General features: G+C 43.9%; 1 protein-coding gene across 1 annotated transcript in view; it reads right to left on the bottom strand.

Moving 5' to 3' along the window:
* The window catches only part of LOC132820040 (sodium- and chloride-dependent neutral and basic amino acid transporter B(0+)-like), a 169,232-nt gene extending 146,623 nt beyond the window's left edge, over positions 1–22,609 (bottom strand). Inside the window, exons 1-3 of the mRNA XM_060831960.1 lie at positions 22,592–22,609; positions 22,050–22,123; positions 6,528–6,654 (exon numbers count right to left, since the gene is read on the bottom strand). Coding sequence (XP_060687943.1) covers positions 6,528–6,654; positions 22,050–22,123; positions 22,592–22,609 — 219 coding nt within the window. The remainder of the gene's footprint in view (positions 1–6,527; positions 6,655–22,049; positions 22,124–22,591) is intronic.
* Between the last annotated feature and the right edge of the window lie 241 nt (positions 22,610–22,850).

Consider the following 22,850-nt stretch of genomic DNA (forward strand, 5'->3'; position numbering starts at 1 on the left):
TGGAGAAGTCCAGGAAGGGGAGGGAGATTGCCAAGATGGTCCAGGTGAATTTTAGGTCGGGTGAAAGGTGTTGGTAAAGTTGATGAACTGTTCAACCTCCTCAAGGGAGTATGAGGCAGTGCAGATAGTCATTGATGTACCGGAGGAACAGGTGGGATTGATGCAGTGTAACTGCGGAGAATGGACTGTTCTACATATCTGACAAACAGGGAGGCATAGCTGGGTCCCATGAGGATGCCCATGGATACCCATTTGGTTTGGAGAAATTGTTGAGGGTGAGGTCCAGTTCAGCCAGGCAGATGAGGGTGTCAGTGGAAGGGTACGGGTTGGGACAGCATGAGAGTAAGAAACAGGGGTCTTGGAGACCTTTGTCGTGGTGGATCGATGTGTACACGGACTGGATGTCTATGGTGAAGATGAGGCGTTGGGGGCCAGGGGAACAAAAATCTTGAAGGAGGTGTGTCACGAATGTAGGTGGGGAGTTCCTGAACTAAGGGGTCAGGACAGTGTCAAGGCAGGAAGAAATGAGTTCAGTGGGACAGGTGCAGGCTGAGACAATGGTCGACAGGGGCAGTCAGGTTTGTGAATCTTTGGAAGGAGGTGGCTGAGTGGTTAGCACTGCTGCCTCACCGTGCCAGGGAGTTGGGTTTGATTCCAGCCTGGTGTGACTGTGTGGAGTTTGCACATTCTCTCCCTGTGTCTGCGCTGGATTCCTCTGGATGCTGCAGTTTCCTCCCACAGTCCAAAGATGTGTAGGTTAGGTGGATTGGCCATGCTAAATTATACATAGGATCCAGGGATGTGCAGGCAAGGTGGGTTAGCCATGAAGAATGCAGGATTACAGGCATAGGGTGGGGGCGTGGGTCTGGGCGAATCGCTCTTCAGAGGGTTGGTGCAGACTTGATGGGTAGGATTTCTTAAGATGGTCAAGGGCCCATTTGCTTTTCTTCATATTAGGACAGTGGACTCAGTTTGTCGTCCATCATGGCCCCGTTCTGATAACAGAGGCCTGTCCATCTCAACAAAGATCAGAAACCAGAGCTGCTCCTTGAGTAAGTACCAATTTTGTGGGACTTGTGGACAAATTTTATACGTAATCAGATTGGTGACAGGGTCGAGAGTGTGGTGATAGAAAAGCACAGCAGGTGAGGCAGCATCCAAGGAGCAGGAGAATCGACATTTCAGGCAGAAGCCCTTCATCAGGAAGCCCTTCATGGATGCTGCCTGATCTGCTGTGCATTTCCAAAACCACACTCTCGACTCTGATCTGCAGTCCTCACTTTCTCCAGATTGGTGACAGGGAAATCTCTGCTCATCTTATTTGAAATCCAGAGTGATCCCTTCTCTGGTTTAACCTGTTCATTAGTGCCACCCTGTACAAGATGGACTTTGGCAATTAACAAACTGCCCTGAAGACAGGACAAAGTGGCTGATGGTGTCTCTCTGCTTCCTTGTTCACAGGGCTGAACAGATTCATCAAGGACATTGAGATGATGATTGGGGAAAAGAATTGGCTCTTCTGGCTGTGGTGGAGAGCATGCTGGTTTCTTATCTCATCGAGTTTGCTGTAATAAGGAGATGTTACATCTTTTAGTGTTTCAAACAGAAAATGAAGTGCAGATAATCATTCTGTTTTTGATATGATTTTAGACCTTCATTTTAAAGAGATGATTTGTCCCACCAACATATGGACCTGTTGAATACCCTGTCTGGACAGTAGCACTGGGTTGGTGTATGACCATCTTCTGTATTATGTGGGTCCCCATTGTGGCTGTAGTGAGAGTTGTCCAAGCTGAAGGCTGCACCTTGTGCCAGGTAAGGAAATACCAAAAGTAAAACAAAAAACTGCTGATACTGGAAATTTGAAACAAAAGCAGAAATGGCTGAAGAGACTCAGCAGGTCTGACAGCTTTTGTAGATAGAAAGTGCAGTTACCATTTCAAGTCCAGTTCTGAAGATGAGTCACTGGAGTTGGGCATAAATAGCATCGTGTGGATGGAGATAGGTTGAAGTAACATCAGTGGCATTAAGTACATTTTTGGAAAGACTTCACCCCTACTCTCTCACACATACATGTCACGTGCCAACACACAGACACATGTGCATTTAACATGTATGTATGTACATGCAAATGTACATGTACATTGAGATATACAAAATTACAGTAGTAAATGAGACATATATACGTAATTCCTGCAATTAATCATAATATGATTGTCAACCAACATGAAAATTACTCTCTTGAATTGGAATTAGCTTTTTTTTTCAGGAAATTTCTCAGCAGTCCTTCAAATCGATTCTATCCACACGACCTGTTATGAATGTCTCTGGCATTCTTCAAAAATAATTATATCAGTTTTCTCACAAAATAATTACAGATTCTATATTTAGTTTCAAGCTCTCATCCCTCTTATTGCTACCAGTATGTTCCTCTCAATTTTTCATCAAACTAACAGTCAGAAATTTCCTGAGTGAGATCATTCCTTCTTATGAAATTTTGGGACTGCCCAATCCTCCCTCCACAACTTATCTTTTTTATATCAGTTCCAACTGCAGGATGACCAGATTTGGATCTGGATTTTCTGTCGTTGGAAGTTCAATGATGGATAGAAATCAGGCAGAAATGATTAAACCTTTCCATTTTTTGCTGCTTGCACATCAGCTCCTGATTGGGGTCCGTACCTGGAAGAGCACAGTGGGGAACAACATAGAAGCAAGCTTGATTCTACGGAAGCCCCAAATTGTCTCCAACGTCAGGCAACTCCTGAGATCTTCGAGGAGAAAGTGAGGACTGCAGATGCTGCACTCCTAAAGAAGGGCTCATGCCCGAAACGTCGATTCTCCTGCTCTTTGGATGCTGCCTGACATGCTGCACTTTTCCAGCAACACATTTTCAACTCCTGAGATCTGACAACTTCTAATATAATTGTGGTTCCAGTAAGTCAGCTGTGATAATCCAGATATGCTGTATGTCAGTTACTTCCTTGTAACCTGGCATTTCTTTGCCATATGTTTTATTTAAATTTCTTTTCAAACCACTTGGATGCTGTTAAACTATTCTTCTTTTCTTCAGGGTTATGCTTGGATTCTCTTGTTAACTTGTCCCAATGTCGTCTTCATAATTACTGTGCTCCTTTCAGTTCTTGTTGGCATTGGTCGATTGCTTTCGAGTTTATTTCACAGCTTTAACTAAATTCTTGGCGGAAACTTTGTAGACGTGGGAATTTATTTAAATTAATTGGAATAGCATGACAACTCTTTGCAAGGCTGTCTTTGTTTAATAAACCACACTGGATTGAAGTATAAATTTAAAAAGTAACAAGATGATACAGTCATAAAGTCACAGAGATGTACAGCATGGAAACAGACTCTTCAGTCCAACCTGTCCATGCCAAACAGATATCCCAACCCAATGTAGTCCCACCTGCTAGCACCTGGCCCATATCCTTCCAAACCCTTCTTATTCATATACCCACCCAGATGTCTTTTAAATGTTGCAATTGTACTAATTGTACCACGGTGGCACAGTGGTTATCACTGCTGCCTCACAGCGCCTGAGACCCGGGTTCAATTCCCGACTCAGGCGACTGACTCCCCGTGTCTTCATGGGTTTCCTCCGGGTGCTCCGGTTTCCTCCCACAGTCCAAAGATGTGCGGGTCAGGTGAATTGGCCATGCTAAGTTGCCCGTAGTGTTAGGTAAGGGGTAAATGTAGGGATATGGGTGGGTTGCGCTTCGGCGGGTCGGTGTGAACTTGTTGGGCCGAAGGGCCTGTTTCCACACTGTAAGTAATCTAATCTAATCTAACCTCCGTGACTTCCTCTGGCAGCTCATTCCACACAAGTACCACCCTCTGCGTGAAAAGATTGCCGGTTGGTCCCTTTTATATCTTTCCCCTCTCATCTTAAACCTCTAGTTCTGGACTTCCCCACCCCAGGGAAAAGACCTTGTCTATTTATTCTATCCATGCCCTGCATGAATTTATAAACATGATGTTGAACATATTAAATTTTCAGATTGTAAGTTTGCTCGCTGAGCTAGAAGGTTTGTTTTCAGACGTTTTGTCACCATGCGAGGTAACATATGATGATGTTACCGAGCATGGTGAAGCGCTGGTGTTCTGTCCCGCTTTCTATTTGTGTGTCTTGGTCTGTTGTGGTGGGTGATATCATTTCTGGTTCTTTTTCTGAGAAGTTAGTAAATGGGGTCCAAACCATTGTGTTTATTGATGGAGTTCTGGTTTGAATGCCAGGCCTCAAGGAATTCCCATGTATGTCTTTGTTTAACCTGTCCTAGAATGGATATGTTGTGGCAGTCAAAGTGGTGTCCTTCATCATCTGTGTGTAAGGCCAGCTGCTGCTTATGTATCCTGGTGGCTAATTTCCTGCCTGTCTATCCGATGTCGTGTTTGTTACAGTCCTTGCAGGGTATTTTGTATATGACATTCATTTTTCTGGCTGTTGGTACATGTCCTTTAGGTTCATCAATAGCTGTTTCAGTGTTTTGGTAGTTTTGTGGGCCATCATGATGCCAAGGGATCTGGCTGTCATCTCCGAGATGTCTTTGATATATGGTCGTGTGGCTAGAGTCTTTGATTGTGTCGTGTCTTCTTGTTTGGGTTTGTTGTTTGAGAACTAGCAGACTGTGCTTATCGTGTACCCATCGTTCTTGAATAGGTTGTTTGGATGTTTTTTCTTCTGCTGCCTGTAGTTCTGGGGTACTGCAGGGTGTTGTGGCTCATTTAAATAATGTCCTGATGCAGCTCCCTTTGTGGATGTTGGGATGATTGCTCCTTTGGTTGAGTATCTGGTCTGTGTGTGTTGATTTCCTGTAGATGCTGGTCTGCAGTTCTCCATTGACTGTTCATTCCACTTTGACATCGAGGAAGGGGAGTCTGTTGTTGTTCTCTTTTTCTTTCTCTTCTCTTCTGCTGTACTCAATGACAGGAGCAATCATCCCAACACCTACAAAGAGAGCTGCATCAGGACAATATGTAAATGAGCTACAATGCACTGCAGCACCCTGGAACTACAAGCAGCAGAAGATAAACACCCATTTAACCTATTCAAGAACAATGCTTCCCCAATAAGCACAGTCTATTGATTCTCAAACAAGCCCAAACACGAAGACACAATTTGCGCAGAGACTCTAGCCACACGACCATACATCAAAGACATCTCGGAGATGACAACCAGACTACTTCGACCCTTGGCATCATGATAGCCCATAAACTTACCAACACACTGAAACAACTGCTGATGAATCTAAAGGACTTGTACCAACTACCAACAAAATACCCTGCAAGGATTGTAGCAAACACTCCATCAGATAGGCAGGAAACTAGCCACTAGGATACATGAGCAGCAACTAGCCACCAAAATACATGATCAGTTATCACTAGTATCCTTACACACAGACGAAGAAGGACACCACTTTGACTGAGATAACACATCCATCTTAGGACAAGCTAAGCAGAGGCAGGCATAGGAATTCCTCGAGGCCTGGTATTCAAACCAGAACTCCATCAATAAACAAATCAATTGGGACCCTATGTACCAACCTCCTAGAAAAAGAGCCAGAAGTAATATCACCCACCACAACAGACCAAGAGACACAAATAGAAAGTGGGACAGAACACCAGCTTCACCGGAGGCTCACTGATGATGTTACCCAGCATGGTGACAAAACGTCTGAAAACAAACCTACCAGCTCAGCAAGCAAACTTACAACGTGAACCACAAGCTGAGCTACAAATCTTCTCAAAAATCATAAATATATAAATTATTCTTTCGGCTTTCCATGGAATGTTCTATTCAATTTTGAGCCTTGCATTTCAGCAAGAACGTTAAGCCTTGAGAGATTGCCCTTAATTGACCATTTTGGTGGAAGTCAAGAAGGCCGTCTATGGATCATTTTAATTAATTACCGAGGTGGCAGGAAGAGGGTGAGGGGCCAAGCCCATTATATCACCTTCTGACCATCTTCAGGGAAGAGAAAATTCCACTTGAAGTATTGTCACCATATCAAAACTGACAAAGATTGAGAAGAGTTCAGAGTTAATGCTTGAGGTGTTGAGAAGGACTGTATCAGTTAAAAGCCCTGGCCCTATCAGACCCTCAGCCCCTCTTGAAAACACTTCAGGCCTTCCCTCAGTTCGATTAGATTACTTACAGTGTGGAAACAGGCCCTCCGGCCCAACAAGTCCACACCGACCCGCCGAAGCGCAACCCACCCAGACCCATTCCCCTACATTTACCCCTTCACCTAACACTACGGGCAGTTTAGCATGGCCAATTTACTTAACCTGCACATTTATGGACTGTGGGAGGAAACCGGAGCACCCGGAGGAAACCCACGCAGACACGGGGAGAATGTACAAACTCCACACAGACAGTCGCCTGACGCGGGAATTGAACCTGTGTCTCAGGCGCTGTGAGGCAGCAGTGCTAACTGCTGTGCTGCCGTGCTGCCCACATTGGAACCTCCCATTCCCAGGTATTTACCTGCAGTGACAGACTTCACACATACTGGTGAATCTTCTGAGACCATAAAACCGTAGTCCAGGAGTGGATCTTTGATAATCTTCACTGTGACCTTCAAAGGGCTGCTCGGCTGGTTTGTGTTAGCAGCTGTTCCATTGGCTGGACCTTGATTACTTCAATCACAAACAAAGCAAGGGTCACATTTGTCAATCATTGTCAGAATCTTATTATTTTCCATATTATTTAATCCACCTCTCACCCATCCTCACCACACCCCTTCAATCCCCCATCCCCCACCCCCAGCCTGGACTCGGTCAGGTTCCTGCAAAATTCTCACTCGTAGTCTCTCCCCATCGCATTGTCTTTCTGAGAGAGAGGTCATTGTAAAAGGGATTTCCTCTGCTTCTCTGTATCCACCTCAAAACTGACACACCCATTCTCTAGGAACCTGCCAAAACCAGGGTGAAAAATTCCAGCAAGCTGTTTTGAGAATGTCAAAGGATCAGAAGATTCTTGGTGAGTTAAAAGAATCAAAGACAGAGGCTATGAGTCACAGAACCTCTGCTCTGTCCAAACTGCAGCAAATTGGCTAGGATGAGATCAAAATGTAGTTAGTGAATAAAACCAGGAAATTTTCAGCAAGTTCGGCAGCATCTGTGGAGAAACTTTCAGGTTAGTGAGTCACTGTCACGTCCATTGAGGTGATTGATCAGTCCATGGTCGAGAATGGCGGAACAGGCTCAAGGGGCTGAATGGTCTGCTCAGGCTCCAATATGCCTTCATCAGAAGTGGGTAAAGTCAGGGTGCAATTTCCCCTCCCTGGAGATGGTGAGGAAAGGGCAAATATTTGGTTGAGTTCACCCAGAGGTGTACTCAGTCCCTTTCTCACCACCTCCACTCCGGGCAGGAAAATCCATGGTGGGCATCCTCAGCCCGCCAACAAGTGAAGCTTTTGAATCAACAGCTAATAGACAATAGACAATAGGTGCAGGAGTAGGTCATTCAGCCCTTCGAGCCTGCACCGCCATTCAATATGATCATGGCTGATCATTCCTAATCAGTATCCACTTCCTGCCTTATCTCCATAACCCTTGATTCCAAGGGCCTAAGCCACTCATTGGGCTGAATACCCTCTCTCCCAGCTGGTGGGAACAGGGCGTGTTTTCTTCACAGGGAAGCTCCACTTGCCTGAATCTGGGGCTAATTGGGACAGGGAGGGTTACTCACCCCATCCCCAATAGTGTCCCCAAAATACCCACTTTCTTACCCACTGGTGAAGCTGGTCATGGTGTGCCACTTGTGCTTCCAACCCTGAGCCTACAAATTTCTGATTGAGCAGTTACCTCTGGGTGGGTGGTGGACAGGGCAAGGATTCAGTGAGCAGGCTCCTGATTGGACAAAGGAGAAGCCCTTAAGTACCAAATTGATGCTCAATCCAATGAGCTTTCATGCTGGGGTGATAAAGAGAGCCTAAGTAGGTTAATGCCCCTTGAAGTCACCTATGCCCACACTTAGTACTCACCACATTAAATCCTAGCCTTAGGGATGTACCAGGTTTTAAGCAAATGCAAGGGTAGAGAGTGGAAAGAAAAAACATGGGATGGTCTGTGATGAGATTCAAGACTGGACAATAACAAAGAGGGTAATGGTGTTAGGCAAATTAAGTCAGAATGGAACAAATCAAGGAGCAAAACACGAATGTGGAGGAGGGATACACAATGACAACAGAGTCACTGCCACAAGATTGGCTGTTTTCCCTGGAGGCTGAGGGGTGACCTTACAGAGATTTATCAAATCGTGTGGGTAAATAGATAAGGACTTTTCCATGGGGTGGGGGAGTCCAAAACTAGAGGGCAGAGGTTTAAGATGAAAAGGGAAAGATTTAAAAGGGTCCTAAGCGGCAACTTTTTCACACAAAGGGTGGTGTGTGCATGAAATGAGCTGTCAGAGGAAGTGGTGGACATTGGCATAATTACAACAGTGAAAAAGCATCTGGATGGATATATGAACAGGAAGGGTTTAGAGGGATATGGGCTAAGTGCTGGCAAATGGGACTAAATTAAGTTATCTGGTCCTCATGGATGAATTGGATTTAATACTCTTTTCGTATTGCCCTGATTCTATAAACGATTCAGAGATCTGAATTATTGGGTTAGACATCAAATGGCCATGGGATTTTGATCCAGTGCTGGGAAACTTTGAAAATTACAGTCCCAGACATTACCTTGGAATGCCATCTTCTGGAACAGTTGTGAATTTGAAAGGCTTAGGTTTAATTTTAAAATTTTGAGTGAATTCTCCCACCTTGATGTCATGAGAGTAATGACAAGTGTGGTGACAAAATAAGGTGAGAAAGAAAAAAGTATAGATTTGCATCATTGCAAAAGAAGGTCTTGACCTGCCCTGAGCTTGGAAAGGTGAGTTCAAAGAGGTGACGACCTTATTTCAGTGCATTTGCAGTTCATTAAAAGCCCAATTTGACTTACATCGCTTTTCCAAAACATCTCTCCTCTACTACGAAACGTAGACAGTGAAAATTCCCAACAGAAAGGTCAGAGCCAGTTCCTGACAACTATAACTTAGTGAAGACCCATCCTGCCATCACCCAATGCACTTCACACATCGATGCTGACATGACGGATTGACGCTCATTAACTTTAGCAACAGGTTACAGAATGTCAGAGACTATCATCACTCAGACTGCCAGCTGCTTTCACACCAAATACAATTCGTGTGCTTTGAGTAAGTGGTGATGTGTGAACGTTAGAGGATCCACCACAGTCATTCAATCGCACTATATGGGGATGGTCACAGTCAGTTCAAGTGATGTAGTCTAGTGATTACAGGTAGGTCAGTTGAGGGATCAATCTGTGAGGGTGTGGCCAGCTTTTCTTTGCAATGAGACAAAGGGAGAGACTCAGTATGACAGAGAGGGACACATGAGCGGAAGGAGGTGATGATGAGCAGGAGAGTGTTATGGACCAGACCAGACCAGACCCTCTCAAAATATTTTAAGAAGGTAGCCTAGGCCCTAATTGTTTCTTACTTTAAAGACAGATATAAAGTGCCATGTCCCTATTTACTGGTCAAACTACTTGATATTAAACAAAACATAATGTATTCAAATGCTATAGTTAAAATACAACAAAAGAAAGAAGAACTTAGAATAAATTAACTCGACTGAAAAACTTAACAAGACAATAGATACAACAACTATTATTAATTAACTGTTTCAATATAGTAGTATTCCATAAACACACCTTTTGGCAAAAAGGCAAATTCAGAAAACAGATTTTGACTCACATGTGATCCAGCAACCTACGAAGAGAACCGCTAGCTTTTGGCTATTATCAAGAGATGGAGAAAATAGGTTCCACTTTTTCAACATCACAATAGCAACCGATGCTGAATCACAAAACTAAAAAACTAGAAATGCTGATTTGTGAGAGCTGGCCACACCCATCCAGGCTGCACCTATTATTCCAACTTTAAAAAAAAACAAGGCCTCCCAAGTTGTTTACTTTCTAGGCTCTCACTAGCCAATACAGCACCTCTGCCTTAAAACTTTGCTTAATCATAACCAGGACAAAGCACATTTCCTAAAGCCACAGCATTGTCACAAGAAGTCATCAGGTGTCCCCAATGAGTTAGCTGGAAATGCAGAAAGGGTTAGCAGTTTGGGAGGATGTGATGCTGTGAGCCCTTGGGTGGAACACGATGCATGCAAGCAGTTCATGAGCCTTGGCAAAGGCATGTGCCCTATTCTGAGTAACAGGTAACAGAGAAAAGATGGTGGCACTTGATCTTGCAGAGTGCAGAAAATCTTTTCACTCTATACACAGCACTGACCCACACTGCTCTTTATGCCAAGGTTGGTTGGCTTTGTTATGGTGTTCCCCTTTGGGGGATAGGGGAGGTGAGCAAGGATAAGGATTCCCATCCTCTCCACCAGACAGCCCAGCAGCACCTTCAGATCTCTGTCCTGGAAGGAGCTTGTCTTTCCCCTTGAGACCGTTTCCAGATCGAGCCCCTGCAGTCTGAGAGATCAATGCTGATTGGGAGAGTCTGAAGTAGTGGCAGCTGGGCTTTTGGGGCAGGGGTGGGTGGTACAAGGAAACCAGGAGAAGATCTTACCTGGAGCACAGGAAACACGATTTCATAAGAAATGCAGCCAACATCTCAGGAGTATAATTAGTGAGTAGAAACGTAGAAGACAGTGTGAGAAAATTGATTGTGGGCCATTGTGAAACTCACTGGCCGTCACACTTTAAGGAGAAATCGTAGAATTTAGCCCGACTTCACTGTATTGGAAAGTACAGGATGTTCAAAGGATGTTCATGACAAAAAGTTTGAAAAAAAAACAGATCAGTTCAAATCAGTGAGATTTTTTAAACAAACGCAGAGAAAGTCTCCTTGTTGGGTTTGAATCTGATTAGAATGTTTTTGTTTTATTGGTGGGCAACAAGATTCAGTGCACTGAAGTGTTCCATGCAGACCCCAACTGGATGGCCTAACAGAGGTTAGCATAGCAACACCCCTCTGCAGGTCAGGGGAAACAACAGTGATGGCCTGCTCTACCACTTATTAAAAATGTGAATTATGAACAGGGGACTTAGCCAGGTCACCACAGCGGGTGGAAGGAGCGAGCCCTCTACACTGTGCCCTATCTCCAGCCCTTCCCATTAACCACACTACAACACTATTTTCGTGTTGCCCTGACTCTATAAATAATTCAGAGATCTGAATTATTAGGTTAGACATCAAATGGCCATGGGATTTTGATCCAGTGTTGGGAAACTTTGAAAATTACAGTCCCAGATATTGCTTTGGAATACCATCTTCTGGGACAGTTGTGAATTTGAAAGGCTTAGGTTTAATTTTACAATTTTGAGTGAATTCTCCCACCCTGATGTCATGAGAGTAATGACAAGTGTGGTGACAAAATAAGGTGAGAAAGAAAAAAAATATAGATTTGCATCATTGCAAAAGAAGGTCTTGATTTGCCCTGAAGCTTAGAAAGGTGAGTCCGAAGAGGTGTCGACTTTATTTCAGTGCATTTGTAGTTCATTAAAAGCCCAATTCGGCCTACTTACATCGCTTTTCCAAAACACCTCTCCTCTTCCATGAAACGTAGACAGTGAAAATTCCCAACAGAAAGGTCAGAGCCGGTTCCTGACAACTACAACTTTGTGTAGACCCATCCTGCCATCACCTAATTCACTTCACACATCGATGCTGACATGGCGGATTGACACTCATTACCTTTAGCACCAGGTTACAGACTGTCGGAGACCATCATCACTCAGACTGCCAGCTGCTTACACACCAAATACAATTCGTGTGCTTTGAGTAAGCGGTGATGTGTGAACATTAGAGGATCCACCACAGTCAATCAATCACACTATATGGGGATTGTCACAGTTCAAGTGATGTAGTCTAGTGATTACAGGTAGGTCAGTTGAGGGATCAATCTGTGAGGGTGTGGGGCAGCTTTTCTTTGCAATGAGACAAAGGGAGAGACTCAGTATGACAGAGAGGGACACATGAGCAGAGGGAAGTGATGATGAGCAGGAGTGTTATGGACCAGACCAGACCAGACCCTCTCAAAATATTTTAAGGAGGTAGACTAGGCCCTAATCTTTTCTTATTTTAAAGACAGATGTAAAGTGCCATGTTCCAGAAACTATTTACTGGTCAAACAACTTGATATAAAACAAAACATAATGTATTCAAATGCTATAGTTAAAATAAAACAAAAGAGAAAAGAACTTAGAATAAATTAACTCGACTGGAAAACTTAACAGAACAATAGATACAACAATTATTACTAATTAACTAGTTCAGTATAGTAGTATTCCATAAACACTCCTTTTGGCAAAAAGGCAAATTCAAAAAACAGATTTTGTCTCACATGTGATCCAGCAACCTACGAAGAGAACCACTAGCTTTTGGCTATAATCAAGATAGGGGGAAATAGGTCCCACTTTTTCAACATCACAATAGCAACCAATGCTGAATCTCAAAACTAAACAAAACTAAAAACTAGAAATCCTGATTTGTGAGAGCTGGCCACACCCAGCCAGGCTGCACGTATTATTCCAACTTTAAATAAAAACAAGGCCTCCCAAGTTGTTTACTTTCTAGGTTCTCACTAGCCAATTCGGCACCTCTGCCTTAAAACTTTGCTTAATTGTAACCAGGACAAAACACACTTCCTAAAGCCACAGCATTGTCACAAGAAGTCATCAGGTGTCCCCAGTAAGTAAGCTGAAAATGCAGAAAGGGTTAGCAGTTTGGGAGGATGTGATGCTGTGAGCCCTTTGGGTGGAACACGATGCATGCAAGTAGTTCATGAGACTTGGCAAATGCATGTGCCGTATCCTGAGTAAGAGGTAACAGAGAGAAGATGGTGGCATTTGATCTTGCAGAAATCTTTTCACTCCATACACAGCACTGACCCACACTGCTCTTTATGCCAAGGTTGGTTGGCTTTGTTATGGTGTTCCCCTTTGGGGGATGGGGGAGGTGAGCAAGGATAAGGATTCCCATCCTCTCCACCAGACAGCCCAGCAGCACCTTCAGATCTCTGTCCTGGAAGGAGCTTGTCTTTCCCCTTGAGACCGTTTCCAGATCGAGCCCCTGCAGTCTGAGAGATCAATGCTGATTGGGAGAGTCTGAAGTAGTGGCAGCTGGGCTTTTGGGGCAGGGGTGGGTGGTACAAGGAAACCAGGAGAAGATCTTACCTGGAGCACAGGAAGCACGATTTCATGAGAAATGCAGCCAACATCTCAGGAGTATAATTAGTGAGGAGAAACGTAGAAGACGATGTGAGGAAATTGATTGTGGGCCACTGTGAAACTCACTGGCCGTCACACTTTAAGGAGAAATCGTAGAATTTAGCCCGACTTCACTGTATTGGAAAGTACAGGATGTTCAAAGGATGTACTTGACAAAAAGTTTGCAAAAAAGCAACAGATCAGTTCAAATCAGTGAGATTTTTTAAACAAATGCAGAGGAAGTTTCCTTGCTGGGTGTGAATCTGATTAGAATGTTTTTGCCTGGACAAAGAGTGCCCAGTGTTCCAGGTATTTCTGTGGGAGAATCGTAGTTACGTATGGCAGACTGTAAAACAACAGCCACATGTACCACTTTGAGGCCTTCCAGTGCCACCTTTCAGATTATGGTTTTGCTCTGTCACCATTAAATCTGGTGGCTTAATGGAATGAAATTCAGCACAGCTATTTCTCAGGGAGAAAATTCCTCAGTGTAAAATTCCTCAGTGGCTGTCAAGGTGAGTCACAGAGCATTTAAGTGCCTGACCAACACGAAGGAAAACTCAGTTCACAAAGTCTGCTGGGAATCCCCAAGCTAGAGGAAAGTATGGAAACTTAATAAATGTGCTGGGTCCTTAACAGCACTAACTGGCCTGCCCTCATGCAGTGCCCTTGTCATGTTGTGAAGTAATTTGATGTCCTTCCTTATGGCATTTATTTTGGATACTTCACAGCCTGGTCTACTCTCTTTTAAGGATGGGACATCCATAGTATCTATAGGATTTGTCTGTATCCTGCTTTGCAGAGCTTGCTGGCGCATCCATATGGCAGCAAAGTGGAAACAGTCTGTTGGTAAACATCTCTCCTTTTTGAATTGTTGCACACCCTTATCACACAGTTTCTTGGCTTCTATCAGAATTTTATCCAAGAACATTTGCATTTTGGGCCTGTGCTTCCCAAACTATAGCCCATTACGATGATGTTTGTGGTAATCATTCTTGTGGCTACCTCATTGATCATTTATATAGATTGTGCGCAATGAAGAATTAAATACTGGGAGGTCAAGGGTCATAAAGTCAGAGAGTCAAAGAGAGGTACAGCACGGAAACAGACCCTTTGGTCCAGCTCATCCATGCTGACCAAATATCCCAACCTAATCTAGTCCCATTTGCCAGCGCTTGGCCCACATCCCTCTAAACCCTTCCCATTCACATACCCATCTGGATGCCTTTTAAATGTTGCAATTGTACCAGCCTCCACCACTCCCTCCAGCAGCTCATTCCATACATCCACTACCCTCTGCATCAAAAAGTTGCCCCTTCGGTCCCTTTCATATCTTTCTCCTCTCACCGTAAGCCTATGCCCTCTAGGTCTGGACACATCTACCCCAGCAAAAAGACTTTGTTCATTTATCCTATCCACGCCTCTCATGACTCTCTAAACCTCTATGAAGTCACCCCTCAGCCTTTAATGCTCCAGGGAAAACAGCCCCAGCCTATTCAGACTCTTCCCATAGCTCAAAACCTCCAACCCAGCAACGTCCCTGTAAATCTTCTCTCAACCCTTTCAATCCTCACAACATCCTTCCAATAAGAAGGAGATCAGAATTGCATGCAATATTTCAAAAGTGGTCCAACCAATGTCCAGCACAGCTGCAACATGACCCCCAACTCCTACACTCAACACTCTGATCAGTAAAGTAAAGCATACCAAACACCCTCCCCATCATCCCATCTCCCCGTGACTCCATCTTCAAGGAGCTATGAACCTGCACTCCAAGATCTCTTTGCTCAGCAACACTCCCCAGGACCCTACCATTAAGTATATAAGTCCTGCTAAGGTTTGCTTTCCCAAAATGCAGCACCCTGTACCTATCCAAATTAAACTCCATCTGCCATTCCCCCAGCCCATTGGCCCATCTGACCAAGATCCCATTGTAATCTGAGGTAACCTTCTTTGCTGTCCAATACATCTCCAATTCCAGTGTCATCTGCACACTTACCAACCATACCCCCATGTTCATATCCAAATCATTTATATAAATGACTAAAAGTAGCAGACCCAGAACCGACCCCTGTGTCACTCCATCAATCCCAGGCCTCCAGTCTGAAAAACAACCCTCCACCACCACTGTCTGTCTTCTATCTTGGAGCCAGCTCTGTATCCAAATGGCTAACTCTCCCTGTATTTCGAACCTTGCTAACCAGACTTCCATGGGGAACCCCAACAAACATCCCACTGAAAACAACACAGACCACGTTCACCACTTCACCCCCATCTATCACCCCGTCATTTTCTCAAAAAACTCAATCAAGTTTGTGAGACATGACTTCCCACACACAAGCCATGTTGAATATCCTCAATCAGTCCTTGCCTTTCCAAATACATGTAAATCCCATCCCTCCGGATACCCTACAACAACTTGCCCACCACCAACATCAGGAACACTGGTCTACAGTCTCCTGGCCCATCCTCACCACCCCTCCAAAACAACGGTACCACGTCAGCCAATCTCCAGTCCTGTGGCTCCCCACCTATGACCATCAATGACACAAATATCTCACCTGTGACCATCAATGACACAAATATCTCAGCAAGGGGTCCATCAATCATCACCCTAGCCTCCCACAGAGTTGTAGGATACATCTGATCAGGTCCTGGGGATTTATCCACCCCCATGCATTTCAATACTTCCTCCTCTGTAATATGGACATTTTTCAAGATTTCACCATCTATTTCCCCACATTCTATATCTTCCATGTCCTTCTCCACTAGAAAAAGGGTTGGCCCACTCAAGAACATAGGAGGGAAGTTATGTGTGGAGTCAGAAAAAATGGGTGAGATTCTTAATGAGTACTTTGCTTTGGGATTCATCGAGGAGAGGAACACGATGGATGTTGAGGTTAGGGATAGATCTTTGATTACTTAGGTAAAGTTGGCATAAGGAGGCAAGAAGTGTTGGGTGTCTAAAAGGTATCAAGGTAGACAAGTCCCTAGGTCCGAATGGAATCCATCCCAGCTTACTGAGGGAAGCGAGAGAGGAAACAGCCGGGGCCCTAACAGCATCTTTGAACATGAGTGAGGTCGCAGAGGACTGGAGAATTGCCAATGCTGTGACCCCACCCTGGTTCAAGAAGGGTAGCAAGGACAATCCAGGCAACCACAAACTGGTGAATCTGACGCCAGTGCGAGAAAATACTGAGGGACAGGATCTATTTACACCTGGAAGAAAATGGGCTTATTAATGATAGGCAGCATGGTTCCATGCAGGGAAGGTCATTTCTCACCAACTTAATAGAATTCCCTGAGGAAGCAACAGTCAGTATTTACCGTGGGAAAGGATATGGAAGATATAGATTGTAGGGAAATAGATGGTGACATCTTGCAAAATGTCCACATTACAGAGGAGGAAGTGCTAGATGTCTTGAAATGGGTAAAGGTGAATAAATCCCCAGGACCTGATCAGGTGTACCCGAGAACTCTGTGGGAAACTAGAGAAGTGATTGCTGGGCCTTTTGCTGAGATATTTGTATCATCAATAGTTACAGGTGAGGTGCCGAAAGACTGGAGGTTGGCAAACATGGTTCTACTGTTTAAGAAGGGCATTAAAGACAAGCCAGGAAACTATAGACCGGTGAGCCTGAGCTCGGTGATGGGCAAGTTGTTGGAGGGATCCCTGAGGGACAGGATGTACATGTATTTGGAAAGGCAAAGACTGATTAGGGACAGTCAACATTGTTTTGTGCGTGGGGAATCATGTCTCACAAACTTGATTGAGTTTTTTGAGCAAGTAACAAAGATGATTGATGAGGGCAGAGCAGTAGATGTGATCTATATGGATTTCCGTAAGGCGTTCGACAAAGTTCCCCATGGGAGACTGATTAGCAAGGTTAGATCTCATGGAATACAGGGTAACTAGCCATTTGGATGCAGAACTGGCTCAAAGGTAGAAGACAGAGGGTGGTCGTGAAGGGTGTTTTTCAGACTGGAGGCCTTTGACCAATGGAATGCCACAAGGATTGCTGCTGGGTCCTCTACTTTTTGTCATTTACATAAATGATTTGTTTGTGAGCATATGAGGTACAGTTAGTAAGTTTGCAGATGACACCAAAATTGGAGCTGTAGTGGACAGTAAAGAGGTTTCCTCAGATTATAACAGGACCTTGATCAGATGGGCCAATGAGCTGAGAAGTGACAGATGGAGTTTAATTCAGATAAATGTGAGGTGCTGCATTTTGGGAAAGCAAATCTTAGCAGGACTTAATGGTAAGGCCCTAGGGAGTGTTGCTGAACAAAGAGACCTTGGAATGCAGGTTCATAGCTCCTTGAAAGTGGAGTCGCAGGTAGATAGGATAGTGAAGAAGGCGTTTGGTATGCTTTCCTTTATTGGTCAGAGTATTGAGTACAGGAGTTGGGAGGTCATGTTGCGGCTGTACAGGACATTGGTTAGGCCACTGTTAGAATATTGCTTGCAATTCTGGTCTCCTTCCTATCGGAATGATGTTGTGAAACTTGAAAGGGTTCAGAAAAGATTTATAAGGAATTTGCCAAGGTTGGAGGATTTGAGCTATAGGGAGAGGCTGATCAGGCTGGGGCTGTTTTCCCTGGAGCGTCGGAGGCTGAGGGGTGACCTTATAGAGGTTTACAAAATTATGAGGGGCATGAATAGAGTAAATAGGCAAAGTCTTTTCCCTTGGGTGGGGGAGTCCAGAAGTAGAGGGTATAGGTTTAGGGTGAGAGGGGAAAGATATAAGAGACCTATAGGGCAACTGTTCCACACAGAGGGTGTTAAGTGTATGGATTGAGCTGCCAGAAGAAGTGGTGGAGGTTGGTACAATTGCAACATTTAAGAGGCATTTGCATGGGTATATGAATAGGAAGGGTTTGAAGGGATATGGGACGGGTGCTGGCAGGTGGGACTAGATTGGGTTGGGATATCTGGTTGGCATGGACGGGTTGGACAGTTTCCATGCTGTACATCTTTATCACTCTTATAGTCTCTAGTTCCACCAAATTGTACCAGATCTTATTACAGCCTTAATCCAATCCTGGACAAAACTGCTGAACTCCACATGAGAGGTTAAAGAGACTGGCTTTACCTTCAAGATTGTATGTAATGTCTAGTGAGGTGTGGCGTTTAGATCCCTTAGGATACTGAAGGAAAACCCCGCACTAGTTGGTGCAATACCTAGTACAAATGAAGATGCTTGTGGTTGTTCAGAGGTTGATCATTTCTGCCTCAGGACATTTTTAAGAGAGTTCCTCAGCGTAATACCCTGAGCTCAGTATCAATTACTTCAGTAGCCAGCAACCTATGTTCTTTATCTGCTATGGCATGCAGGTGAGTTAAGCCGAGATACCGCACAATATGCTGGCCTTTCTAAGTCGGGCCCACCTGGATCTTAACATAGGAGAGAATTGATAAGATAACAGAAGATCTGTCATTCATTAAGTGTCTGGCCTTCCTTGGCCATATCCCAGTAATATCAACCATCATAAATGTCCTCAATGTTTACCTCAGCTAATTTTGCATGCCTTTCCCTGTAGTCTAGACTATCCATTATCTCCTCTCTCTTGAACATATTCTGCAGCTGCATGTTCACATCTGAGGTGACAAAAAAGCTGCTACCGTTTCAATTCTTGACAGCTCAAGATTATTCACTATAGGGACATGGCACTTCCTCTTCTTCAACAGATGCTAAATGAGTGACAACTTATAGCAATGCAGGCAATAGAAATGGAATTGTCGGCTAACTGAATTGCTGCAAAATGTACCTTTCAGGAGAGCCTTTGTGGACTTAGAAATCAATTTGTCACATAATATATTAATATTGTCCAAGAAATGCATCAATACAGCAGAAAATAGATAGTGTCTCATGGCAAAGGTCAAAACCAACAGCATGACTTCTGCAGTAGTCTTTGGGGAGCCTGGGAAATATAATTTATTGAAGACTTCAGTAAAAACATTTCCTGCTGTTCCCTCTCTAGATGTAGCACTCCCTTCAGTGTCCAAATTGCTTTCTTGTGCAACATCTGCAATAGAGATCAGTGAGACACCAGGGTTATGCCCTGGCTAACAGAGGATAGTAATGCGGAACGTAGGCAGCAATCACAGAGGATTTCTGCTAGCATTTTCCATCGGTTCTCGTCAACGCCGATCACCATGTGTAACCACTGTGCAGATCTGTGAGAGGTCAAATTGTATGCTGGCATGCACTATTGATGCCTGGGCATATGTGAATGCTTCCAGTTGCTGCAATGTGATGAATTATGGAATGTCATACCTGCATAATCATCTTCACACCCAGGGGCAACTGCAGCCACCCCAGGATCCTATACACTCATTTTGGCTGCTTCCTGTTGAAGGAGAGAATCAAAGCATAATAAGAGATGACTACTTAGCAGATGATGACATGAAGTGCACTCTTGCATATGAAGGTCTCAGCCTTATTGAAGGAAAAGGGAATATAACTTAATGTGGCCTCCTTTACCTTTTGCAAAGGCTCAGCATCCAGTTGCTCCCCCATTCTTCCTGCTGTCAGACACTTGTTGAGATGGGACAGCATGGCTCTGAAAATGAATCGCTCCATTCTGGTTTATCACTACTGGGAGCCTGACTGCACTGACCCTGTACTGCTTTTGAGGTTGCCACTGGGTGTCCATTGGTCCCTTATCTGTAATGTCCCCACACCACTGTATCTTTTTGTTCTCTGTAGGTTTCATCCAGTTTGGAACCATTCTCACTGCTGACATTTGCCTGAGTCTGCAGCCAAGGGGTTAGCATGCTTTGTCGCCTGTAAAAAGTTGCTCGGGGAACTGGCTTTTTGAAGCCTGGCTCAGTGCAGACCTTGTAACTGCACACAGGATGCTTTGGAACTAGTTGTATAAGTGATGGTGACCATGTTTGCAGAGGACAAAACAGTGCAGAGTTGTGCCAAGATGCCTGTTCAAGATGTGGCAGAAACAAAAACAACGCTCTATTCAGAGTGGTCCAGCACTCTGCTCAATTGCAGTCTGTATGCTCAAGGAATTACGACATGACTCACTTTCACTGCTGCTATAGCTCAAACTGTGACCTCCTGCAGTGACTCCCCACCCTCACAGGCCCTCCATGTACTCTGTGGAAAGGTAATTGCATTAATCGGTATGTCAAGCTGAACTTGGCTGTGATCCGAGTATCTGCTTAAAGGCAAAGGAGTTGCAGCCTACTCCATGGGGAGATTGCTTCAAGTTATCTATTGCCCATGCTGGGCACCCAGGTGGCATTGAATTTTCACTACCCACTTCTAATTATCAACTCACTGAAAGTACTTTTTGAGCATCTTCTTGAGATGGGCATATCTGGATTTTAAACCACCGTGATCCACTTTGAAATTAAGTGACATTGTGATTTGAGCAGCTTTTTGTTTTAACAGTAAAATGGCTTCTCAATTATTTTTGAAGAAACTGTGTAATATGAAAATATAATATTTGAAGATCACTGTGATTGTAGAAAGTACCACGGTACTACATCCTGGATGATGAAATACAAACCTCAACAAGCAGCCCTTCCAACTAACTTTATCAATCAATCCAACCAATATTTCCTACAGAAGTCAACTTATCATGCCTGTGTAGTCTCCTCGAGTCTGACTTCCATGGTTTGCCTGACCTAATATAACATGGGTTCACTGCCACTGTGACGCTTCTAAATCTTGATAATTTGTTGAAACCCAAATTGTTGGACTGCCATGAGTCACTATAAACCCCTTTTAGCACCAGTACCTGCAGCCATGATAGCTGCAATCTGCGCTTGAATTCATGTGAGCTTCTGATACTGTATTCAATGTTATGCTCACCCCCTGAAAAGGATCCGCAGACTGGCTACCCCAGATCATTAGGATCATTAGTGAGGAGGGTGCCTCTTTTTCTTTATTTGCCTTACCCCCACGCACCCCACCACCTCCTGCCCATCAAATGTTTGCAACGAAATTAATTTAAAACTGATGCTTTGTGAATACATTTGTTCCATACTTAAATAAACTTATGTTTTAAAAAGTGCCAATTTTTTAACCAAGCTTTCTTGAGCTATCAAGAATGAGTTCATCAATTACCATATATGAGGAGAATTAGTATCAAAGCACAGACCATATGGATTAGAAATAAGAGGTTAGTCCAAGAAGCTAAAAGTTCAAAAAACAGATTTGCAAATCAGTCACTGGATTGTTCACAAATTGTACATTGTGGTCATTGTAGTGGGGTTTACTAGCAACATTGACATTGAGAGTTGAACAGTCAATTTCAGCATGCTTAATTCACAAGTTGGATGAGGTTTTGTTGTTCTGATTCCTTTTAATTGTGACTGAACTCCAGGGTTTAAGATGAGAGAGTTCTTCTGTCGTCCTATTCCTTTTACCTTGTTAGCTTCTACCCCTCAGACTGAGAAAATCCCTTTTCTGGATTAATGGTGCTGGAAGAGCACAGCAGTTCACGCAGCATCCAAAGTGCAGCGAAATCGATGTTTCGGGCAAAAGCCCTTCATCAGGAATAAAGGCAGTGAGCGTGGAGAGATTATCTTTCCACGCGTTAGGCTCACTGCTTTTATTCCTGATGAAGGGCTTTTGCCCGAAACGTCGATTTCGCTGCACTTTGGATGCTGCCTGAACTGCTGTGCTCTTCCAGCACCACTAATCCAGAATCTGGTTTCCAGCATCTGCAGTCATTGTTTTTACCTGAGAGAATCCTTTATCTGCATAACAGAGGAAAGGGGTTACTTTAAACAACGTTAATTTTTAAACAACATTAATTCTCTTTACCAGGCTAATACTCGCAGGTACGTTAACTCATTGGCATACGTGAGGTCATTTAAAGAAGCTTCTGAAGGGGCTGCCTTCAACACAAAATGTGTCCGCAATTTGGGACATAATCTGCGGGACAAGGCATGCTGTTGAGCAGAGAGTCATCAGCCCCTCATTACTTTTGTAGTCACCAGAGATCACAGACCAGTCTGTTTTGACTTTCTTCTTCCCCTTTGAAGGATTGCTGTTTGTCGTTCCCTTCGTATCATTTGGTTTGACATTCCATGGATTTCTATCTCCATGCAGCCACTTATTTTAAATTAACAGCTATCATTCCTCATTTAAAAACTGATTTTAGAGTTATAAATTTAAATGTCCACAGTACTTCATTGTTTTGACTTGTGGGTATTACGTCTTCTGGTTATACTGTACTGGAAGCTGAGATTTGCTGTTCAATTGTATACTGTGTAGTGCAAGTATTTTCATGGAGTTGGTCACTCTTTCCAGACTAAAATGAATGGTTTCCAGCTCTGTGCAAAGTTCGGTGCCAAAACTCATACCAAGTTCAGCTCCTCCATCCTCGTTGACAATGCTCACAGATCATTTGGCAGAGCATCCAATGCATTATACATTCCTGTCTGTAGGCTCATCAGCCTTTTCTATAGGTCATCCTTCCAACTTCTGATGTTTCCTTCACTGCAGACCTCATACATGACCTCTGCAGTAACAACCTGACAGCAGTGTTACCCTCTCCTCTTGGCCTAACTGCAGGCCCCTCATGCCCAATGGATTACCACTTAGAAATCCTGCTCCTAAACA

The sequence above is a fragment of the Hemiscyllium ocellatum genome, chromosome 11 (assembly GCF_020745735.1).
Source record: "Hemiscyllium ocellatum isolate sHemOce1 chromosome 11, sHemOce1.pat.X.cur, whole genome shotgun sequence".
NCBI lineage: Eukaryota > Metazoa > Chordata > Chondrichthyes > Orectolobiformes > Hemiscylliidae > Hemiscyllium > Hemiscyllium ocellatum.